General features: G+C 43.0%; 1 protein-coding gene across 3 annotated transcripts in view; it reads right to left on the bottom strand.

Moving 5' to 3' along the window:
* The window catches only part of UBR1 (ubiquitin protein ligase E3 component n-recognin 1), a 173,400-nt gene that overhangs the window by 146,206 nt on the left and 9,041 nt on the right, over positions 1 to 18,153 (bottom strand). For 2 of the 3 annotated variants that reach the window (XM_003928951.3, XM_074393772.1), the window contains exon 2: positions 10,906 to 11,257. In XM_003928951.3, the coding sequence (XP_003929000.1) occupies positions 10,906 to 10,986 (81 nt within the window). In that variant the 5' untranslated portion in view covers positions 10,987 to 11,257. Of the gene's footprint in view, positions 1 to 10,891; positions 11,258 to 18,153 lie in introns of all 3 variants that reach the window. The other variant, XM_074393773.1, reaches the window with a different exon arrangement.

Below are 18,153 nucleotides of genomic sequence, written 5' to 3'. Positions count from 1 at the left end.
TGCAGTACTGAGAACAAAAATCTTTTAATTTACAGGATAATGTTTGGTACTAAATGTTAAGAAGTCAGTTTCCAGCACTAACACATCTACACTAAGTACTGTTCCTTCCCTAGACTCTCAAAGTTAGTGGGGCTGAATCAGTCATTTTGACTTAGTGTTTAGAACTCAATTTGACATCTAATTCTATAGAATCTGCCATTCAAAAAATCAAAATTTCCCTAACTACCCAAAATAGAAATTACGAGATGGTGAAAAAACAAAAGGAATTAGGTCTTGCTAAGATCTGGTGACAAAGTACTTCAGTCAGGACTCTTAAGACATAGGTTTTCATCAGTTTTCCTACCAAGAGTATGTCTTTACTACACAAAACTGTGTTCTGGCCTAAAACGATACAGATTCAAATTTCTAAGGAAAATCATCTCCAATTAAAATCACATATGGCTGGGCGTGGTAGCTCACACCTGTAATCCCAGCACTTCAGGAGTCTGAGGCAGGCGGATCACCTGAGGTCAGGAGTTCGAGACCAGCCTGGTCAACATTGTAAAACCCTGTCTCTACTAAAAGTACAAAAATTAGCTGGGCATGGTGGTGAGCAACTGTAATCCCAGCCACTCAGGAAGCTGAGGGAGGAGAATCACTTGAACCCGGGAGACAGAGGTTGCAGTGAGCCGACATAGCACCACTCTACTTCAACATGGGTAACAAGAGCAAGTTTCTGTCTCAAAAAAAAAAAAAAAAATCACATAGAACTTTTCACTTCTATTTTTGATTTTTTTTACATTTAAGTTTTCTTTTCTTTTTCTTTTTTTATATAAAAAAAGAACTTTTCACTTCTATTTTTAAGTCAACCATCAAGAGATTATGTCATCTTTTAAAGATCCCCTATAGGCCAGGTGTGGTGGCTCACACCTGCAATCCCAGCATATTGGGAGGCTAAGGTGGATGGATCCCTTAAGTCAGAAGTTTGAGACCAGCCCAGCCAACATGGTAAAATCCCATCTCTACTAAAAATATAAAAACTAGCCAGGCATCATGGTATGCACCTGTAACCCCAGCTATTCAGGAGGCTGAGGCAGGAGAATCGCTTGAACCCGGGAGGTAGAGGTTGCAGTGAGCCAATACTGCATCTCTGCATTCCAGCCTGGGTGATAGAGTGAGACTCTGTCTCAAAAAAAAAAAAAAAAAAAAAGTCCTCTATAGATATGGGATTATAGATATAATTTTTCCTGGATTTCCATAATTATTGTATCAGCATAACAATATTAAACTTTAAAAAAATTCTCCCATTTGGGCAGGAGGCAACTTCAGGAAATAACAGAAATATTCTATATTCTGATTCAGTAGTAGACACAAACACATACATTTATTAAAATTTATCCAGAAAATGCCTTAAATGGGTACATTTTACTGTATGTAAATTATCTCAATAATCTTAATATCTCTTAACATTCTCAACTCCTATTACCTCTACCTCCCCTCTACCTCAGTGTCTCCTCATTCATTCATTCATTCATGCATGCATTGAATAAAAATTCTGAAGCAATGTGCTAGATACTAGAGCTACAGCTGTGAACAACAGTTCATGCCTTCAAGAACTTTACTGTCCAGAAGGAAAGACACACAGTAAACAGACAATGTAGAGTACAGTCTGAGACATACTACATACAACAGGAGTATCGAAAAGGTGCTATAGCAACACATAAGAGGCTATAGTAGAGCCTTTAACCTGGCTCTACTATCACAAAAACTTGATGTGGCCGGGCGCGGTGGCTCAAGCCTGTAATCCCAGCACTTTGGGAGGCCGAGGCGGGTGGATCACGAGGTCGCGAGATCGAGACCATCCTGGTTAACATGGTGAAACCCTGTCTCTACTAAAAATACAAAAAATTAGCTGGGCATGGTGGCGCGTGCCTGTAATCCCAGCTACTCAGGAGGCTGAGGCAGGAGAATTGCTTGAACCCGGGAGGCGGAGGTTGCGGTGAGCCGAGATCGCGCCACTGCACTTCAGCCTGGGTAACAAGAGCGAAGCTCCGTCTCAAAAAAAAAAAAAAACAAAAAACAAAAACAAAAAAAAACTTGATGTGCCCCCATGTACATAAATTCTAAAATTCCCCTTTCTAACCACAAAACTCAGTCCTTCCACTTATGTCAACCTCATGCCCTTTAATACCTCTTAATCCTACCAATTCCCTCCATATTTCCTGTTTTGGATTTTACCTCCCTGTTCAGCCTGGGCTCCAAGGTTAGCCACTACCCTAACATGCCTGCTCATTCCCTCTTTCTTCCATCCACAACCTCCATCCCCCAATCAGTACCAATCTTGCTACAATAAATCACTAATGTTGATCCTCAGTTATTCATGCATTTAAACATATGTAAGTGTGTTCTGTATCAATCACATATCAAGATACATCAACACAGCCAGACGTGGTGGCTCATGCCTGTAATCTCAGCACTTTTGGAGGTGGAGGTGGGCAGATCACAAGGTCAAGAGATCAAGACCATCCTGGCTAACATGGTGAAACCCCATCTCTACTAAAAATACAAAAAATTAGCTGGGCGTGGTGGCGCATACCTGTAGTCCTAGCTACTCGGGAGTGAGACAGGAGAATCACTTGAACCCAGGAGGCAGAGTTTGCAGTGAGCCAAGATCGCGCTACTGCACTCTAGCCTGATAACACAGCAAGACTCTGTCTCAAAAAAAAAAAAAAAAAAAAAAAAGATACAAAAATGAACAAGTCACACATGAGCCTTCCCTTCATGTAACTTACCTCTCCTTCTGGAGGGAAAAACAGACATTTCGGTAAGTAAATAAAGACAACACAGTAATTAGAGATTGTAATAAATGCAATGAGAGAAATAAGCAGGTTGCTTTGACAGAGTACGGGGAACCCATATCTCAGCCAGGGTATGTATTAAGAAAAGGCAGAGGAAAAACAGTCTAGGAAAACCAAACAGCAAGCAATAGCATAGATCCTAAAGCAAACTACAGCTTGGGCTTGTACTAAAAGGCCAGGATGAGTGAGGACACTGTAATAGGAAATGAGATGGAGATGTAGGGGCTGAACCAGGCAAAGTCTGAAAGGCTTATAATAAGTTTAGACTTCATTTGAAGTATAATAGAAAGCCACTGAAGATTTAGGTAAGAGACTGATGTGATCTGATTTAATCTTTAAAAGATTACTCGGTTGTTCTGTGCAGAATGGACAGGAAGAAGACAAGAGTAGAAGTAAAGAGACCAGTTAAGAAGTCACTGCAACAGCCAAGAAAACAGTGACGTGGACTGCAGAGGCGAAGACAGAATTATCTGTGTTCAAGAGGTATTATGGAGGTGTCATCTACTAAGACAGGGATAACAAAACTCCTGATCTGCCTTTCTCCTTTCCTCTCCTAAAATTTGGTCTTTCCTCTCAGTATATGACCTAACTAAGGCCAGGCACAGTGGCTGACACCTGTAATTCCAGCACTTGGGGAGGCCGAGGTAGGTGGATCACCTGAGGTCAGGAGTTTGAGATAAGTCTGGCCAAAATGGTGAAACCTTGCCTCTACTAAAAATACAAAAAATTGGCCAAATGCGGTGGCTCATGCCCGTAATCCCAGCATTTTGGGAGGCAGCGGTGAGCAAATAGCCTAAGGTCAGGAGTTTGAGACCAGCCTGTCCAACATGGTAAAAACCGGTCTTTACTTAAAATATAAAAATTAGTGGGGTGTGGTGGTAGGCATCTGTAATCCCAGCTACTTGGAAGGCTGACGCAAGAGAATCACTTGAACCTGGGAGGTGGAGGTTGCAGTAAGCCAAGACTGCACCACTGCACTCCAGCCTGCACGACAGAGAGAGACCTTGTCTTGAAAAAAAGCTGGGCATAGTGGTGCATGCCTGTTGTAAACCGGCAATAGCTGAGTGTTATGTCAAGAGGTATCTTCTGAAATTGACTTAAGAAAATCTAGTTGAAGAAGACAGAAGGCAGAAAGAAGTTCTGGCAAATTACCCAATAACACTCTTGATTCCCGATTTTTCTCAGTCCTCAACATCGTAGACCCAATAAACCACTACCCTCTCCTCAAAACATTACCCCTGCCATTGCACTATTCTCACCTCCTACCAGCTGGCCTGTTTTATTTCCACATTCTAGTTCTTCCATTTTCTACCCGTTTCAATCATTCCTGTTCTCTCACTGTCTCTCTCTCACACTCTCTTTTCCTCTGTGTGCGTGTATCTACATATGTACACATTTTCCTCCTCAAAAATTTTATCCAGGTTGGGCATAGTGGCTCACACCTGTAATCCCACCACTTCTGGAGGCCAAGGCAGATGGATCACTTGAGGTCAAGGGTTTGAGACCAGTCTGGCCACATGGCAAAATCCTGTCTCTACTAAAAATACAAAAATTAGCTGGGCATGTTGGCGCATACCTGTAACTCCAGCTACCTGGGAAGCTGAGGCATGAGAATTGCTTGAACCCAGGACGTGTAGGTTGCAGTGAGCTAAGATAGTGCCACTGTACTCCAGCCTGGGTGATGGAGTGAGACTCTGTCTTAAAATAAATAAATAAAATAAAACCCTGTCTCTACAAAAAATGCAAAAGATTAGCAGGGCACGGTGGCACATACCTATATTCTCAGCTAGTCAGGAGGCTGAGGTGCGAGGATCACATGAGCGCAAGAGGCTGAGGCTACAGTGAGTTATGTTTGTGCCACTGCACTCTAGCCTGGGTGATAAAGTGAGACCTTGTCTCAAAAAAAAGATGTTGTCCATTCCCACAAACTCAACTGTCAATAATTTACTGATAACTTCCAAATACCTAGCTAAGTGTTACTCAAAGTGTAGCCCTGGACAACTATTTCAGAATCAGCAGGGCATGCTTGTGAAAATGCAGATTCTTAGACCTCACCTCAGACCTACAATATCAGTTTCTCTGGTGATTCTTAAGCAATGGCTTTTATCAATATCTGCTAATTCATACCTATTATTTCACGTGAATTGCATGTGAGATAATGTTAGGAATATTACAGCCTTCATGCTCACTAACAGCAATATGAATGAAAAAGGACCTGCAGACTAAGAAGGAAGTTTAAAGGAAATCAAAAACTATAACCAGGAATTAGACTCTAACAGAAACTGTACGTGAGAGAGATCCAAGACGGCTGATCACTAGCAGCTCGGGATTGTAGCTCCCAGTGAAAGTGCAAAGAACGAGAGGATGACACACCTTCACATGAATTCTTGTTGCTCACGCACCAGGAGATTCCCAGCGGAGGAGCCCCACGGGTTGCCAGCGCAACTCTTTTGACTGGCGAGGCGGTTTTGCCGGCGCCTCGGAGCGTCGGTACTTGGTGCAGAGTCAGAAAAGCACCATCAATCTTAACGCCGCTGATTTAGTCGGTGCAGTGGGTTGCTCAGATTTCGGCGCTGAGAATCAGTAAGTTGGACGTACACTCAGAAACCCAATTACAAAGACGGTAATTATAAAGACCACAGATGGATAAATCTACAACGAAGGGAAGAAAACAGACAAAAAAGGCTGAGAATACCCAAGATCAGAATGCCTCTCCCTCAGCAGGGGATCACAGTTCCTCATCAGCAATGAAACAAGGCTTGATGGAGAAGGAGTGTATTCCAATTACAGAAGCAGGCTTCAAAATGTGGATAATAAGAAACTTCTGTGGCCGGGCGCGGTGGCTCAAGCCTGTAATCCCAGCACTTTGGGAGGCCGAGACGGGTGGATAACAAGGTCGAGAGATCGAGACCATCCTGGTCAACATGGTGAAACCCCGTCTCTACTAAAGGTGCAAAAAATTAGCTGGGCATGGTGGCGCGTGCCTGTAATCCCAGCTACTCAGGAGGCTGAGGCAGAAGAATTGCCTGAACCCAGGAGGCGGAGGTTGCGGTGAGCCGAGATCGCGCCATTGCACTCCAGCCTGGGTAACAAGAGCGAAACTCCGTCTCAAAAAAAAAAAAAAGAAAGAAACTTCTGTGAATTAAAAGAACTTGTTCTAACCCAATCCAAAGAAACTAAGAACTTTGAAAAAAGGTTTGACGAAATGTTAACAAGAATACACAATTTAGAGAGGAAAATAAGTGAACTGATGGAGCTGAAAAACACAATACGAGAACTACGTGAAGGATGCACAAGTTTTAACAGTCGAATTTATCAAGCAGAAGAAAGGACATCAGAGGTCGAAGACCAACTCAATGAAATAAAACAAGAGACAAGATTAGGGAAAAAAGGATAAAAACAAACGAGCAAAGTCTCCAAGAATTATGGGACTATGTGAAAAGACCTAATCTACGCTTGATAGGTGTACCTGAATGTGACGAAGAGAATGAATCCACGCTGGAAAATACACTTCAGGATATTATTCAGGAAGATTTTCCCAACCTAGTAAGGCAGGATAATATTCAACTCCAGGTAATACAGAGAACACCACAAAGATATTCCTCAAGAAGAGCAACTCCAAGGCACATAATCGTCAGATTCACCAGGGTTGAAATGAAGGAGAAAATACTAAGGGCCGCCAGAGAGAAAGGCCAGGTTACCCACAAAGGGAAGCCTATCAGACTTAAGAGCAGATCTCTCAGCAGAAACCCTACAAGCCAGAAGAGAGTGGGGACCAATATTCAACATCCTTAAAGAAAAGAACTTTCAACCAAGAATTTCACATCCAGCCAAACTAAGCTTCATAAGTGAAGGAAAAATAAAATTTTTTGTGAACAAGCAAGCACGCAGAGATTTCATCACCACCAGGCCTGCTTTACAAGAGCTTCTGAAAGAACCACTACACATAGAAAGGAACAAACAGTATCAGCCTTTCTAAAAAATACCAACAAGTAAAAAGCATCAATATAATGAAGAATTTACATCAACTAATGGGCAAAATAGCCAGCTAATATTAAATGGCAGTATTAAACTCACATATATCATTATTAATTCTAAATTTAAATTGACTAAATCCCCCAATCCAAAGACAGACAGGCAATTTGGATAAAAAACTAAAACCCATCAGTATGCTGCATCCAGACCCATCTCACATTCAAGGATACACAAAGACTCCAAACAAGGGATGGAGAAAGATTTACCAACCAACCAGAGAGCTAAAATAAATAAATAAAAAGCAGAAGTTACAATTTTTGCCTCTGATAAAATAGTCGTTAAAGCAACAAAGATCAAAAGAAGCAAAGAAGGACATTCTATAATGATAAAAAGATCAATGCAACAACAAGAAAAGCTAAATATCCTAAATATATCCGCACCCAATACAGGAATACCCAGACATACAAAACTAATAAAGAGACTTAGACTCCCACACAATAAGTGGGAAACTTCAACATTAATATTAGACAGATCAATGAGACAGAAAATTAACAACGATATCCAGGACTTGAACTCAGATCTGGAACAAGTAAACGTAATTAACATTTATAGAACTCTCCACTTTAAATACACAAAATACACTTTTTTTTTGGAGCTTCGCTCTTGTTACCCAGGCTGGAGTGCAATGGGGCGATCTCGGCTCACCGCAACCTCCGCCTCCTGGGTTCAGGCAATTCTCCTGCCTCAGCCTCCTGAGTAGCTGGGATTACAGGCACGAGCCACCATGCCCAGCTAATTTTTTGTATTTTTAGTAGAGACGGGGTTTCACCTTGTTGACCAAGATGGTCTCCATCTCTTGACCTCATGATCCACCTGCCTCGGCCTCCCAAAGTGCTGGGATTACAGGCTTGAGCCACGGTGCCCAGCCACAAAATATACACTCTTATCAGTACCACATCATGTCAACTTAGAAGTTTAAACTGGGCCGGGCGCGGTGGCTCAAGCCTGTAATCCCAGTACTTTGGGAGGCCGAGGTGGGTGGATCACGAGGTCAAGAGATCGAGACCATCCTGGTCAACATGGTGAAACCCCAACTCTACTAAAAATACAAAAAATTAGCTGGGCATGGTGGTGCATGCCTGTAATCCCAGCTACTCAAAAAGCTGAGGTAGGAGAATTGCCTGAACCCAGGAGGCGGAGGTTGCGGTGAGCCGAGATCGCGCCATTGCACTCCAGCCTGGGTAACAAGAGCGAAACTCCGTCTCAAAAAAAAAAAAAAAAAAAAAAAGAAGTTTAAACAAAATGTTGGTTGGCTCCTTGTTATTCTCTTCCCTCATTTTCTTTCATGTCTCCATTATTAAGGACAATTATAGGCATACCCATATTTAGACTGCATTCTAGCCTGGGCAAAAAAAGCAATACCCCCATTCTCTCTTCCTCTTCCTTCCTCTTTATTCTTTTTATTATTTTTTTTCTTTCTCAAAAAAAAAAAAAGAAAGAAAAGAAACTGTACGATTCCTTAAACCTCTATAAATGTCCCATACTATTTACCTTTGTCTAAAGATAAGCAATAAGGAGTACGGGGGACAACTGAGCTCGTGTTGCTTAACACCAAAGTAGTAAACTGGGAAGCCAGTGTCACACCATGGCTGAAACAAAATTAAAGTCAGTAGTAGCTTGAGAAACAGAGAAAGGTATAATGAGTTGTAGGGTCTTCAGTAGATAGAGTCAAGCCAAAAAAGTGGTTATGAAGCTTAACAGTTAAAGGTCTTGTCTACTGACAATACTCTACCTTGAATTAAAATTCTTTGGGCACTTATATTACCTGTGTCACCAGACTGTGAGTTCCTTGAGGCTGTATTACACAATCTACCTACTACTTTGCAAAACCTAAAGCCTTGCCGAACAAAATCTACTATCTCCTGAGGTAAAGGTTGCCAAATTGCCGGGCGCGGTGGCTCAAGCCTGTAATCCCAGCACTTTGGGAGGCCGAGGCGGGTGGATCACAAGGTCAAGAGATCGAGACCATCCCGGTCAACATGGTGAAACCCCGTCTCTACTAAAAATACAAAAAATTAGCTGGGTATGGTGGCGCGTGCCTGTAGTCCCAGCTACTCAGGAGGCTGAGGCAGGAGAATTGCTTGAACCCAGGAGACGGAGGTTGCGGTGAGCCGGAGATCGCGCCATTGCACTCCAGCCTGGGTAACAAGAGCAAAAACTCCGTCTCAAAAAAAAAAAAAAAAAAAAAAAAAAAAATTAGCTGGGCATGGTGGCACGTGCCTGTAATCCCAGCTACTCAGGAGGCTGAGGCAGGAGAATTGCCTGAACCCAGGAGGCGGAGGTTGCGGTGAGCCGAGATGGCGCCATTGCACTCCAGCCTGGGTAACAAGAGCGAAACTCCGTCTCAAAAAAAAAAAAGGTTGCCAAATAAATTCTATCTCAATTCCTGTATCATTGTCTCAATTCCAAATGAGTGGTGTCCAGAATGATGGGGTTTTACTCTACTATCTGGAAAAAATTAATGTATCAAAGCTTTAAATAAATATTAGTCTTCAGATACAAAACTATTAATTTTTCTGACCACAGCAGTTTCCCCACTCCTTCTAACAAGCAAAACCCACAAACTACCATTAAAATGTTTCAGCTGCTTCTGAACTTGTCCCACCTCCTCATTCCTTATCATCTCAAATAGATGCTTCCTCCTTTACTGCCAGTAGTGAAGTGAATTTGAACTGCTATTTGGGATGGGGGAAAACTACAAGCACTAACACAGTCAGTGGCCAAACCCTTTTTCCAACTCCCTCCCTACCTGATTCCTACCTCCTAGACAGTCTCTTCAGTCCCTGGAGTTGACTCATTCTGTAGCTCCCTCTGTCCTTAATTAAACAATGCTCAATCGTCTGCAGGGTTAAAATACTTCAAGAATGCTTTTATTAGGCCAGCTGCAATGGCTCACACCTGTAATCCTAATATTTTGGGAGGCCAAGGCAGGTGGATCACCTGAAGTCAGGAGTTAGAGATCAACCTGGCCAACATGGTGACACCGCATCTCTACTAAAAATACAAAAAAATTTAACCAGGTGTGGGGGTAGGCACCTGTAATCCCAGCTACTCTGGAGGCTGAGGAAGCAGAATTGCCCGAATTGAAGTGAGCTGAGATTGCGCCACTGCCCTCCAGCCTGGGCAACAAGAGTGAAACTTCGTCTCAAAAAAAAAAAAAAAAAAAAAAGGATGTTTCTATTAAACTACAAACCCAAGAAACTTCAGGAAAAAAAAGTGTATGCCCCAATTTTCTAAATGCTACTACTTAGAAAAACAAAATAAAACATTATGCAGTGATCGATATTTGAATATTTTCTAAATATCTCTGCACTAGATGCCTTGGGCATCCAGAACATTCCCTAACATTGCCCTCTACCTCTTATCTTCCTCTGTCAGCTTTCTCCCTGTAGCTACTGACTCAAATTTGTTCACTATCTCTGCCTTCCCTTTCTTTCGAACTGCTGGAGCAAAGTATAGATTCCAACATTAATTAATGGTATTGCTCTGGCTTGAAATGTTTGGGCGTCCCTTCTTCACTTTTAAAAAGCAGCGACAGATGATGGGTTTCTCCACTGAGGGTTAGGCCTGGGGTTCTCAAGATGCTGTATCAAAGGACAATTCCTACACATCATATCTTGACATGACTTGACAGTGGCAGCACTCCCTACCATAGTAATATTGTATTACTATGCAATACAATACCAGGTGCTGCGTTCCCATCATCAAGAGGGGTTAGCACTGCTTCTATACGAAAATGGCTCTTGCTCCAACCCCACCTCAAACCGTCTAATATCACCAGTTCTTTCTACAACAAAATAGAGACATGCACGCTTGAGAACATCAAGAATAATACATTAAAAAGTAATTATATTCCGTAGACTTGGCTGGCAGAAACGTGAGTTGCGACTTTTTATTCGGTGGCTTCCTTCCAGATCAATCCAGATAACTTCCCCTCCCCAGAGCCGCCATAAGGGGTAAAGCTCCACATTCTCCTGAGCGCAGTAGGGAGGGATTGGCGGAGGACAAAAGAGACTTGCCTATAGGGACTTACGGATGCCAGACGCTGAGGGGTCTGGGGTGACTCCGAGCAGATTTCCATCCTTTCCGCACCTCCAGCCTCCTCGTCCGCCATCTTGAGGGAAACTGACGCCTACAGTTGCCGACCTCCCGGCCAGAGGCAAGCGGAAACCTGTGGCCGGTCGGTGAGACAGGGACGACACTTTTACGACGGCCCCTGAAGTCGGGTTTGACGCAGAATCGAGGACTGGCTTCCGGCCCGCTTCCCGGAAGCAAGCGTCACGACGTGAAGGGACTGGAGGGTTTTTTTCCTTTTAATTTAACAGGCGTAGCGCTTGGTGGCTTAATGGTTGTGTATCTGGGTTTGGTGCTGAGAACTGTTGCATCTACGAAGTAAAAAACAACAGCAAAACAAATTCAGCGTCCATTATGAAAGGAAGAAAACTGTCGGGGGCTGTCCTAGCTGGCCGGTTGTTAGCCTGGGGGTGTTTTGTATCCCGACCTCCCTGGAGTGTTCCCCAGAGCCTACGAAATAGAAAGTACTCACACATCTTCCATTTTTAGGAGTCTACTCCGTAGGCACTTGCACATGCGTACAAAAAAGCTCGGGATACAGCTTTATTGGGTTGCACGGAGGGGAAATAACAAAAAATTGGAAACCTAGTCATTCATTGATAAAGACAAGATACACTATTGTACGTCCGCATTTTGAAATACCGTGCAGCTCTTGAGCAAGATAAATCTACGTGAAAAGATCAAGATAAATTGAGAGAAAAAAGCTAACTTGCTCAAAACTATATATTTGCACACATATGCATTTAAATGTGAAGGAATAAGACTGAAAGGGGAAAGAGCCAAGTGGTAACTGAGGGCCAGGATTCGGATTGGAGGAAGAAGGTGGTAAAGAACTACTTTAGCTTCATCTGTATTTTAAATTGTTTACCAAACAAATAATTTAAAAGTATGTGGCCAGGCGTGGTGGCTCACGCCTGTAATCCCAGCACTTTGGGGGGCTGAGGCAGACGGATCACCTGAGGTCGGGAGTTCGAGACCAGCCTTACCAACATGGTGAAAACCCGTCTCTACTAAAACTACAAAATTAGCTGGGCATCGTGGCGCATTCCTGTAATTCCAGCTACTCGGAAGGCTGAGCCAGGAGAATTGCTTGAACCTGGGAGACGGAGGTTGCAGTGAGCTGAGATCGTGCCATTGCACTCCAGCCTGGGCAACAAGAGCAAAATACTCAGTCTCAAAAAAAAAAAAAATTAATGTATATTTTATATATACATATTTGTTATATAGAAATAGATATTATAAATTTATATATTTAAATATTATATATGTAAATGCATATCTATCTATATATATATATATATTTTTTTTTTTTTTTTTGATACGGAGTCTTGCTCTGTCGCCCAGGCTGGAGTGCAGTGGCCTGATCTCGGCTCACTGCAACCTCCACCTCTGCAGCACAAGCAATTCTGCCTCAGCCTCCCAAGTAATTGGGATTACAGGCACAAGCCACCATGCCCGGCTTATTTTTGCATTTTTTTTTTTAGTACAGACAGAGTGTCACCATGTTGGCCAGGCTGATCTCGAACTCCTGACCTTATGATTCACCCACCTGGGACTTCCAAAGTGCTGGGGTTTGAGTCCTGATTTCACTACTTCCTTACAAAGTCAAGTCACAATCTCTGACCCTCAATCTTCTTGCTCCTCAGAGATGCCCGTAGATGCAGTAGTATTTTGTTGGGTCAGAGGAATTTTAATGTAATTGAATTATACTTGAGCTATTCTGTTAACATGTTTCAAGGAGATAAATAATTGATGGCCTAAACATGAAGGTCTGTATGTGGGAACTGGTGATCTCACAACAGAGGGAAGTTTAGGAACTCAGGAGGCAGATGACAGAGGACAAAAGTATGGAGGATTTGAGAGATGGAGGGAATGACAGATCTAAGCTAGTAATAAGTTGATAGAGATGGAAAGGGCTTAGGCAGTCATCCCATAAGAAAATCATTAACCCCAAAAGCATTATCTCATTTACCCCTTAAAACAACCTTGTGGAACACATACCACTATAGTTGCCATTTTAGAGCTAAGATAATAGCGAGTCATAGGAGTTTTGTCAGCATAGATTTGCCTAGTCACACAGTGTCAGAACTGGTTTCAACACAGGTTAGTCTGAAGTTTTTGGCCACACTGCCTGAAGAGTCTGGTTTCGACCAGGAGTACTCCTAGAGGAGAGATAATGATGAAGGAAGGATGGTAGAAAAATAATTCTGTGAATAAGGTAATAAAAGACAGTGACCCAAAGGATCTGGCTAGGTAAGTTTAATCATGTGGATAAAGAAACAGGGAGACCTAGAAAAGACTCAGTAAGATTTAAATGTGCTACCTTGACCTAAAATTTCCAGAACTACCCTATCATTTCATTAATGCCACAACTGAAGGTCAAGAATGAGAAAGATGAGAATATAGTTAATTGTTCTCATCTTACTGTAATTTTGGAAGAGGAAAAAAGAACAAAAGAAGTGAGTGAAGAAGACAAGGACTTGTGATCTCTATGGAAGGGCAAAGGAGCTGAGTTATAGAAGAGTCTAACATTCTTTCAGGCAAGAGACAAAGTAAGGAAAAGGGAAGGGAGCGAGAGCGAAGGGAAGAAGGGGAAAAAGGAAAATTGGAAAATTACTGGAAATAGAGAAGATAAGCCTCAGTATGAGGAGGAAAGAAGAGAAAAGGAACATGATATTCATTCATTAGTTTCAGATAGTTTATTTATTTATTTATTTATTTATTTGAGACGGAGTTTCACTCTTGTTGCCCAGGCTGGAGTGCAATGGCGCGATCTCGGCTCACCGCTACCTCCGCCTCCCGGGTTCAGGCAATTCTCCTGCCTCAGCCTCCTGAGTAGCTGGGATTACAGGCACGCGCCACCATGCCCAGCTAATTTTTTAGTATTTTTAGTAGAGACGGGGTTTCACCATGTTGACCAGGATGGTCTCAATCTCTTGACCTCGTGATCCACCCGCCTCGGCCTCCCAAAGTGCTGGGATTACAGGCGTGAGCCACCGCGCCCGGCAGTTTCAGATAGTTTAAATGAAAAGACACTATTGGGTAAATTTATTCAAATGGTTACATCCTGAGTCAGCTTAGTCCCAGGAACTACTGTGCACTAGAACCTATAGTAACAAAACAGAGATATTATAATTTATTTTATGCCTCATCACTTAATATACACAGTCACCCCTTGGTGTATGCCACGGATTGGGTCCAGAACCCCCAGAGTACATAAAAATGTATGCATACCCACATCTCATAGTTAGCCCTGCAAAACTTGCATATACAAAAAGTCAGCCCTCTCTATACTCAGGTTTCCCCTGAATAGTGCATTTAATTTAATTTAATTTAATTTAATTTAATTTAATTCAATTTAATTATTTTTGAGATGGAGTTTTGCTTTTGTTGCCCACGCTTGAGTGCAATGGCATAATCTCAACTCACCGCAATCTCTGCCTCCCAGGTTCAAACGATTCTCTCGCCTCCCGAGAAGCTGCGGTTACAGTACAGGCATGTGCCGTGACATCGGCTAATTTTTGTTTTGGTTTTTTTTTGTTTGTTTTTTTTTTGAGACGGAGTTTCGCTCTTATTACCCAGGCTGGAGTGCAATGGCGCGATCTCAGCCCACCGCAACCTCTACCTCCTGGGTTCAGGCAATTCTCCTGCCTCAGCCTCTTGAGTAGCTGGGATTACAGGCATGCGCCACCATGACCAGCTAATTTTTTGTATTTTTTTAGTAGAGACGGGGTTTCACCGTGTTGACCAGGGTGGTCGCGATCTCTTGACCTCCTGATCCACCCGCCTCGGCCTCCCAAAGTGCTGGGATTACAGGCGTGAGCCATCGCGCCTGGCCTAATTTTTGTATTTTTAATAGAGACGGGGTTTCTCCACGTTGGTCGGGCTGGTCTCGAACTCCCGACCTCAGGTGATCTGCCCACCTCGGCCTCCTAAAGGGCTGGGATTACAGGCGTGAGCCACTAAACCCAGCCTATTATTATTATTATTTTTTAAGACAGAGTCTCACCCAGTCACCTAGGCTGGAGTGCAGTGGCGCATTCTTGGCTCACTACAGCCTCTGCCTCCCAGGTTCGAGCAATTCTTTTTTGTGCCTCAGCCTCCCAAGTACCTGCGATTACAGCCGTGTGCCACCATGCCTGGCTAATTTTTGTATTTATTTATCTTTTTTGAGATGGAGTCTGGCTATGTCACCTGGGCTGGAGTGCAGTGGCCAGATATTGGCTCACTGAAACCTCCACCTCCCAGGTTCAAGCTATTCTTCTGCTTCAGCCTCCCAAGTAGCTGGGATTACAGACATGTGCAACCATACCTGCCTACTTTTTTTTTTTTTTTTTTTTTTGAGACGGAGTTTCGTTCTTGTTGCCCAGGCTGGAGTGCAATGGCACGATCTCGGCTCACCGCAACCTCCGCCTCCTGGGTTCAGGCAATTCTCCTGCCTCAGCCTCCTGAGTAGCTGGGATTACAGGCACGAGCCACCATGCCCAGCTAATTTTTTCGTATTTTTAGTAGAGTCGGGGTTTCACCATGTTGACCAGGATGGTCTCGATCTCTTGACCTCGTGATCCACCCGCCTCGGCCTCCCAAAGTGCTGGGATTACAGGCTTGAGCCACCGCGCCCTACTTTTTATATTTGTAGTAGAAACGGGGTTTCACCATGTTGGCCAGGCTGGTCTCTAACTCCTGACCTCAGGTGATCTGCCCACCTTGGCCTCCCAAAGTGCTAGGATTACAGGTGTGAGCCACCACACCCAGCCTGAATATTGTATTTTCGATCCTCATTTGGTGGAAAAAAAATCTGCATATAAGTGGACCCATGCAGTTTAAACCTGTTGTTCAAGATTCACCTGTATAACCTTTTCCTAGGCATCCACTTTCCTAAGGAACCACCTGTCTTTGTCTGTTCAGGCTGCTATCACAGAGTACCATAAATTGAGTATCATACAACCAACAAAAATTTATTTATCACCATTCTGAATGCTGGGAAGTCCAAGATCAAGGCAGATTCAGTGTCTGGTGAAGGTTTGTTTTCTGGCTTATAGATGGCACCTTCTAGCTGTGTTCTCACATGGTAGAAAAGACAAGACAACTCTCTGGGGCCTATTTTATAAGGGCATGAATCCCATTCATGAGGGTTTTACCCTTATGACCTAATCACCTCCTAAAGGCTCACTGCCTAATACCATCCACCTTGGGGATTAGGGTGTCAACATATGAATGTTGGAGGACATAAAACATCCAGGCCATAGGATCAATGTATATGAAAGTCTCTTTGGGCCCAGTGGGGTGGCTCACACCAATAATCCCAACACTTTGGGAAGCTGAAGCTGGTGAATCACTTGATCCCTGGAGTTCAAGACCAGCCTGGGCAACATGGTGAAACCCCTTCTCTAGGTGTGGTAGTATGTGTCTGTAGTCCCAGCTACTTGGCGGGCTAAAGTGGGAGGATTGCTTGAGCCCAGGAGGTCCAGGCTGTAGTGAGTCATTTTTGAGCCACTGCAATCCAGCCTGGGTGACCAAGCAAGACCCCCCCTCAAGTGATCCTCTTATGCCATGTCTTATTAACATAAATCAGAGTGGTATGAGGGGGTCTTGTATGTGTGTGTGTTGGTTGCTTATACCAAAATTTTCAGTTAACTATTAAGGGCAGTGTTAAACAAACAAAAAAAGCAAAGTGTTAATTTTTTTCTTCAATGTTCACTGTAACTTTTCCTTAGTGGATTCTAGTAGTGTTTGAATAATTTGGTGTTAAAATACATTTTAAGTTCAAAGTAACTTATCATTGAATATAATTACCTCCATATAATAAAATATACTTATTTTTTTTTTGGCTACAGCTGTTCACAGTAATTTGATGAGATAAAGAGATTTTAAACAACAACCTAAAAGTTTATGCCAGATGTTGACAAACTCTGATTAGTTCATCTATTGTTTTTTGACTTCCCCGAGCTAACAATAGTTTTTACATCTTTTAATGGCTGAAAAAACTTTTAAAATAATACTTTTGTGACACAAGAAAGTTACTCAAAATTCAGATTTCTGTATTTCTTTTTTTTTTTTTTTTTTTTTGAGACGGAGTTTCGCTCTTGTTACCCAGGCTGGAGTGCAATGGCGTGATCTCGGCTCACCGCAACCTCCGCCTCCCGGGTTCAGGCAATTCTCCTGCCTCAGCCTCCTGAGTAGCTGGGATTACAGGCACATGCCACCATGCCCAGCTAATTTTTTGTATTTTTAGTAGAGACAGGGTTTCACCATGTTGACCAGGATGGTCTCGATTTCTCGACCTCGTGATCCACCCGCCTCGGCCTCCCAAAGTGCTGGGATTACAGGCTTGAGCCACCGTGCCCGGCTAGATTTCTGTATTTCTAAAGCTTTATAGAAATACTACTACTAGGCCAGGTGCAGTGGCTCACGTCTGTAATCCCAGCACTTCAGGAGGCTGAGGCAGGCAGATGATAAAGTCAGGAGTTCAAGACCAGCCTGGCCAATGTGGTGACACTCCGTATCTACTAAACATATAAACATATAGTTAGCCAGGCATAATGGCACATGTCTGTAGACCCAGCTACTCGGGAGGCTGAGGCAGAAGAACTGCTTGAACCCGGGAGGTAGAGGTTGCAGTGAACCGAGATTGTGACATTGCACTCCAGCCTGGCGACAAAGAAATTCTACTGCTGTGGCTGCTCTCCCAATGCAACAAAAGAGCTGAGTACTTGTAACAGAGCTCACATGCTATCTGGCCATTTACAGAAAAAGTTTACTTACCTTTTTTCCTACAATATGATCATCATTTAGCTATACAGTCAGAACTCAGAGTAGAATTCAGCTTTACTTTGAATAGAAATTCCAAAGTCACACTAAAGTCAACTCTGAATATTGACCAAACAGTGATACAAATTGTTTTGGAAGGATGGGGTCTAGGAGTACGAATGAAGGTGGTCCTTGCAGCATTTCTTGTGGTTGTTATGAGAGGGCTAGTTTTACCTCTTCCTTAGTGGGAGTCAGTAGACATCATTTGATCCTGAAAGCCCACAGCTATCACTGTTGACAGGTCAAGAGAGATATGGAGGTCAAAAACAGGAGTGAGCTCCAGCACTAAAAAGACTACTCTGGAAGGTGTGACTGGGGAACAATTAAGATAAACAGATTCTTGGTAGTAAACAACATGGGTTTCTTTTTAGCGGCAAATGTGTTGAAATACTTGCCC

The sequence above is a fragment of the Saimiri boliviensis genome, chromosome 2 (assembly GCF_048565385.1).
Source record: "Saimiri boliviensis isolate mSaiBol1 chromosome 2, mSaiBol1.pri, whole genome shotgun sequence".
In the NCBI taxonomy this organism is placed as follows: Eukaryota; Metazoa; Chordata; class Mammalia; order Primates; family Cebidae; genus Saimiri; species Saimiri boliviensis.
This window is presented reverse-complemented; position numbering and strand designations above follow the sequence as displayed.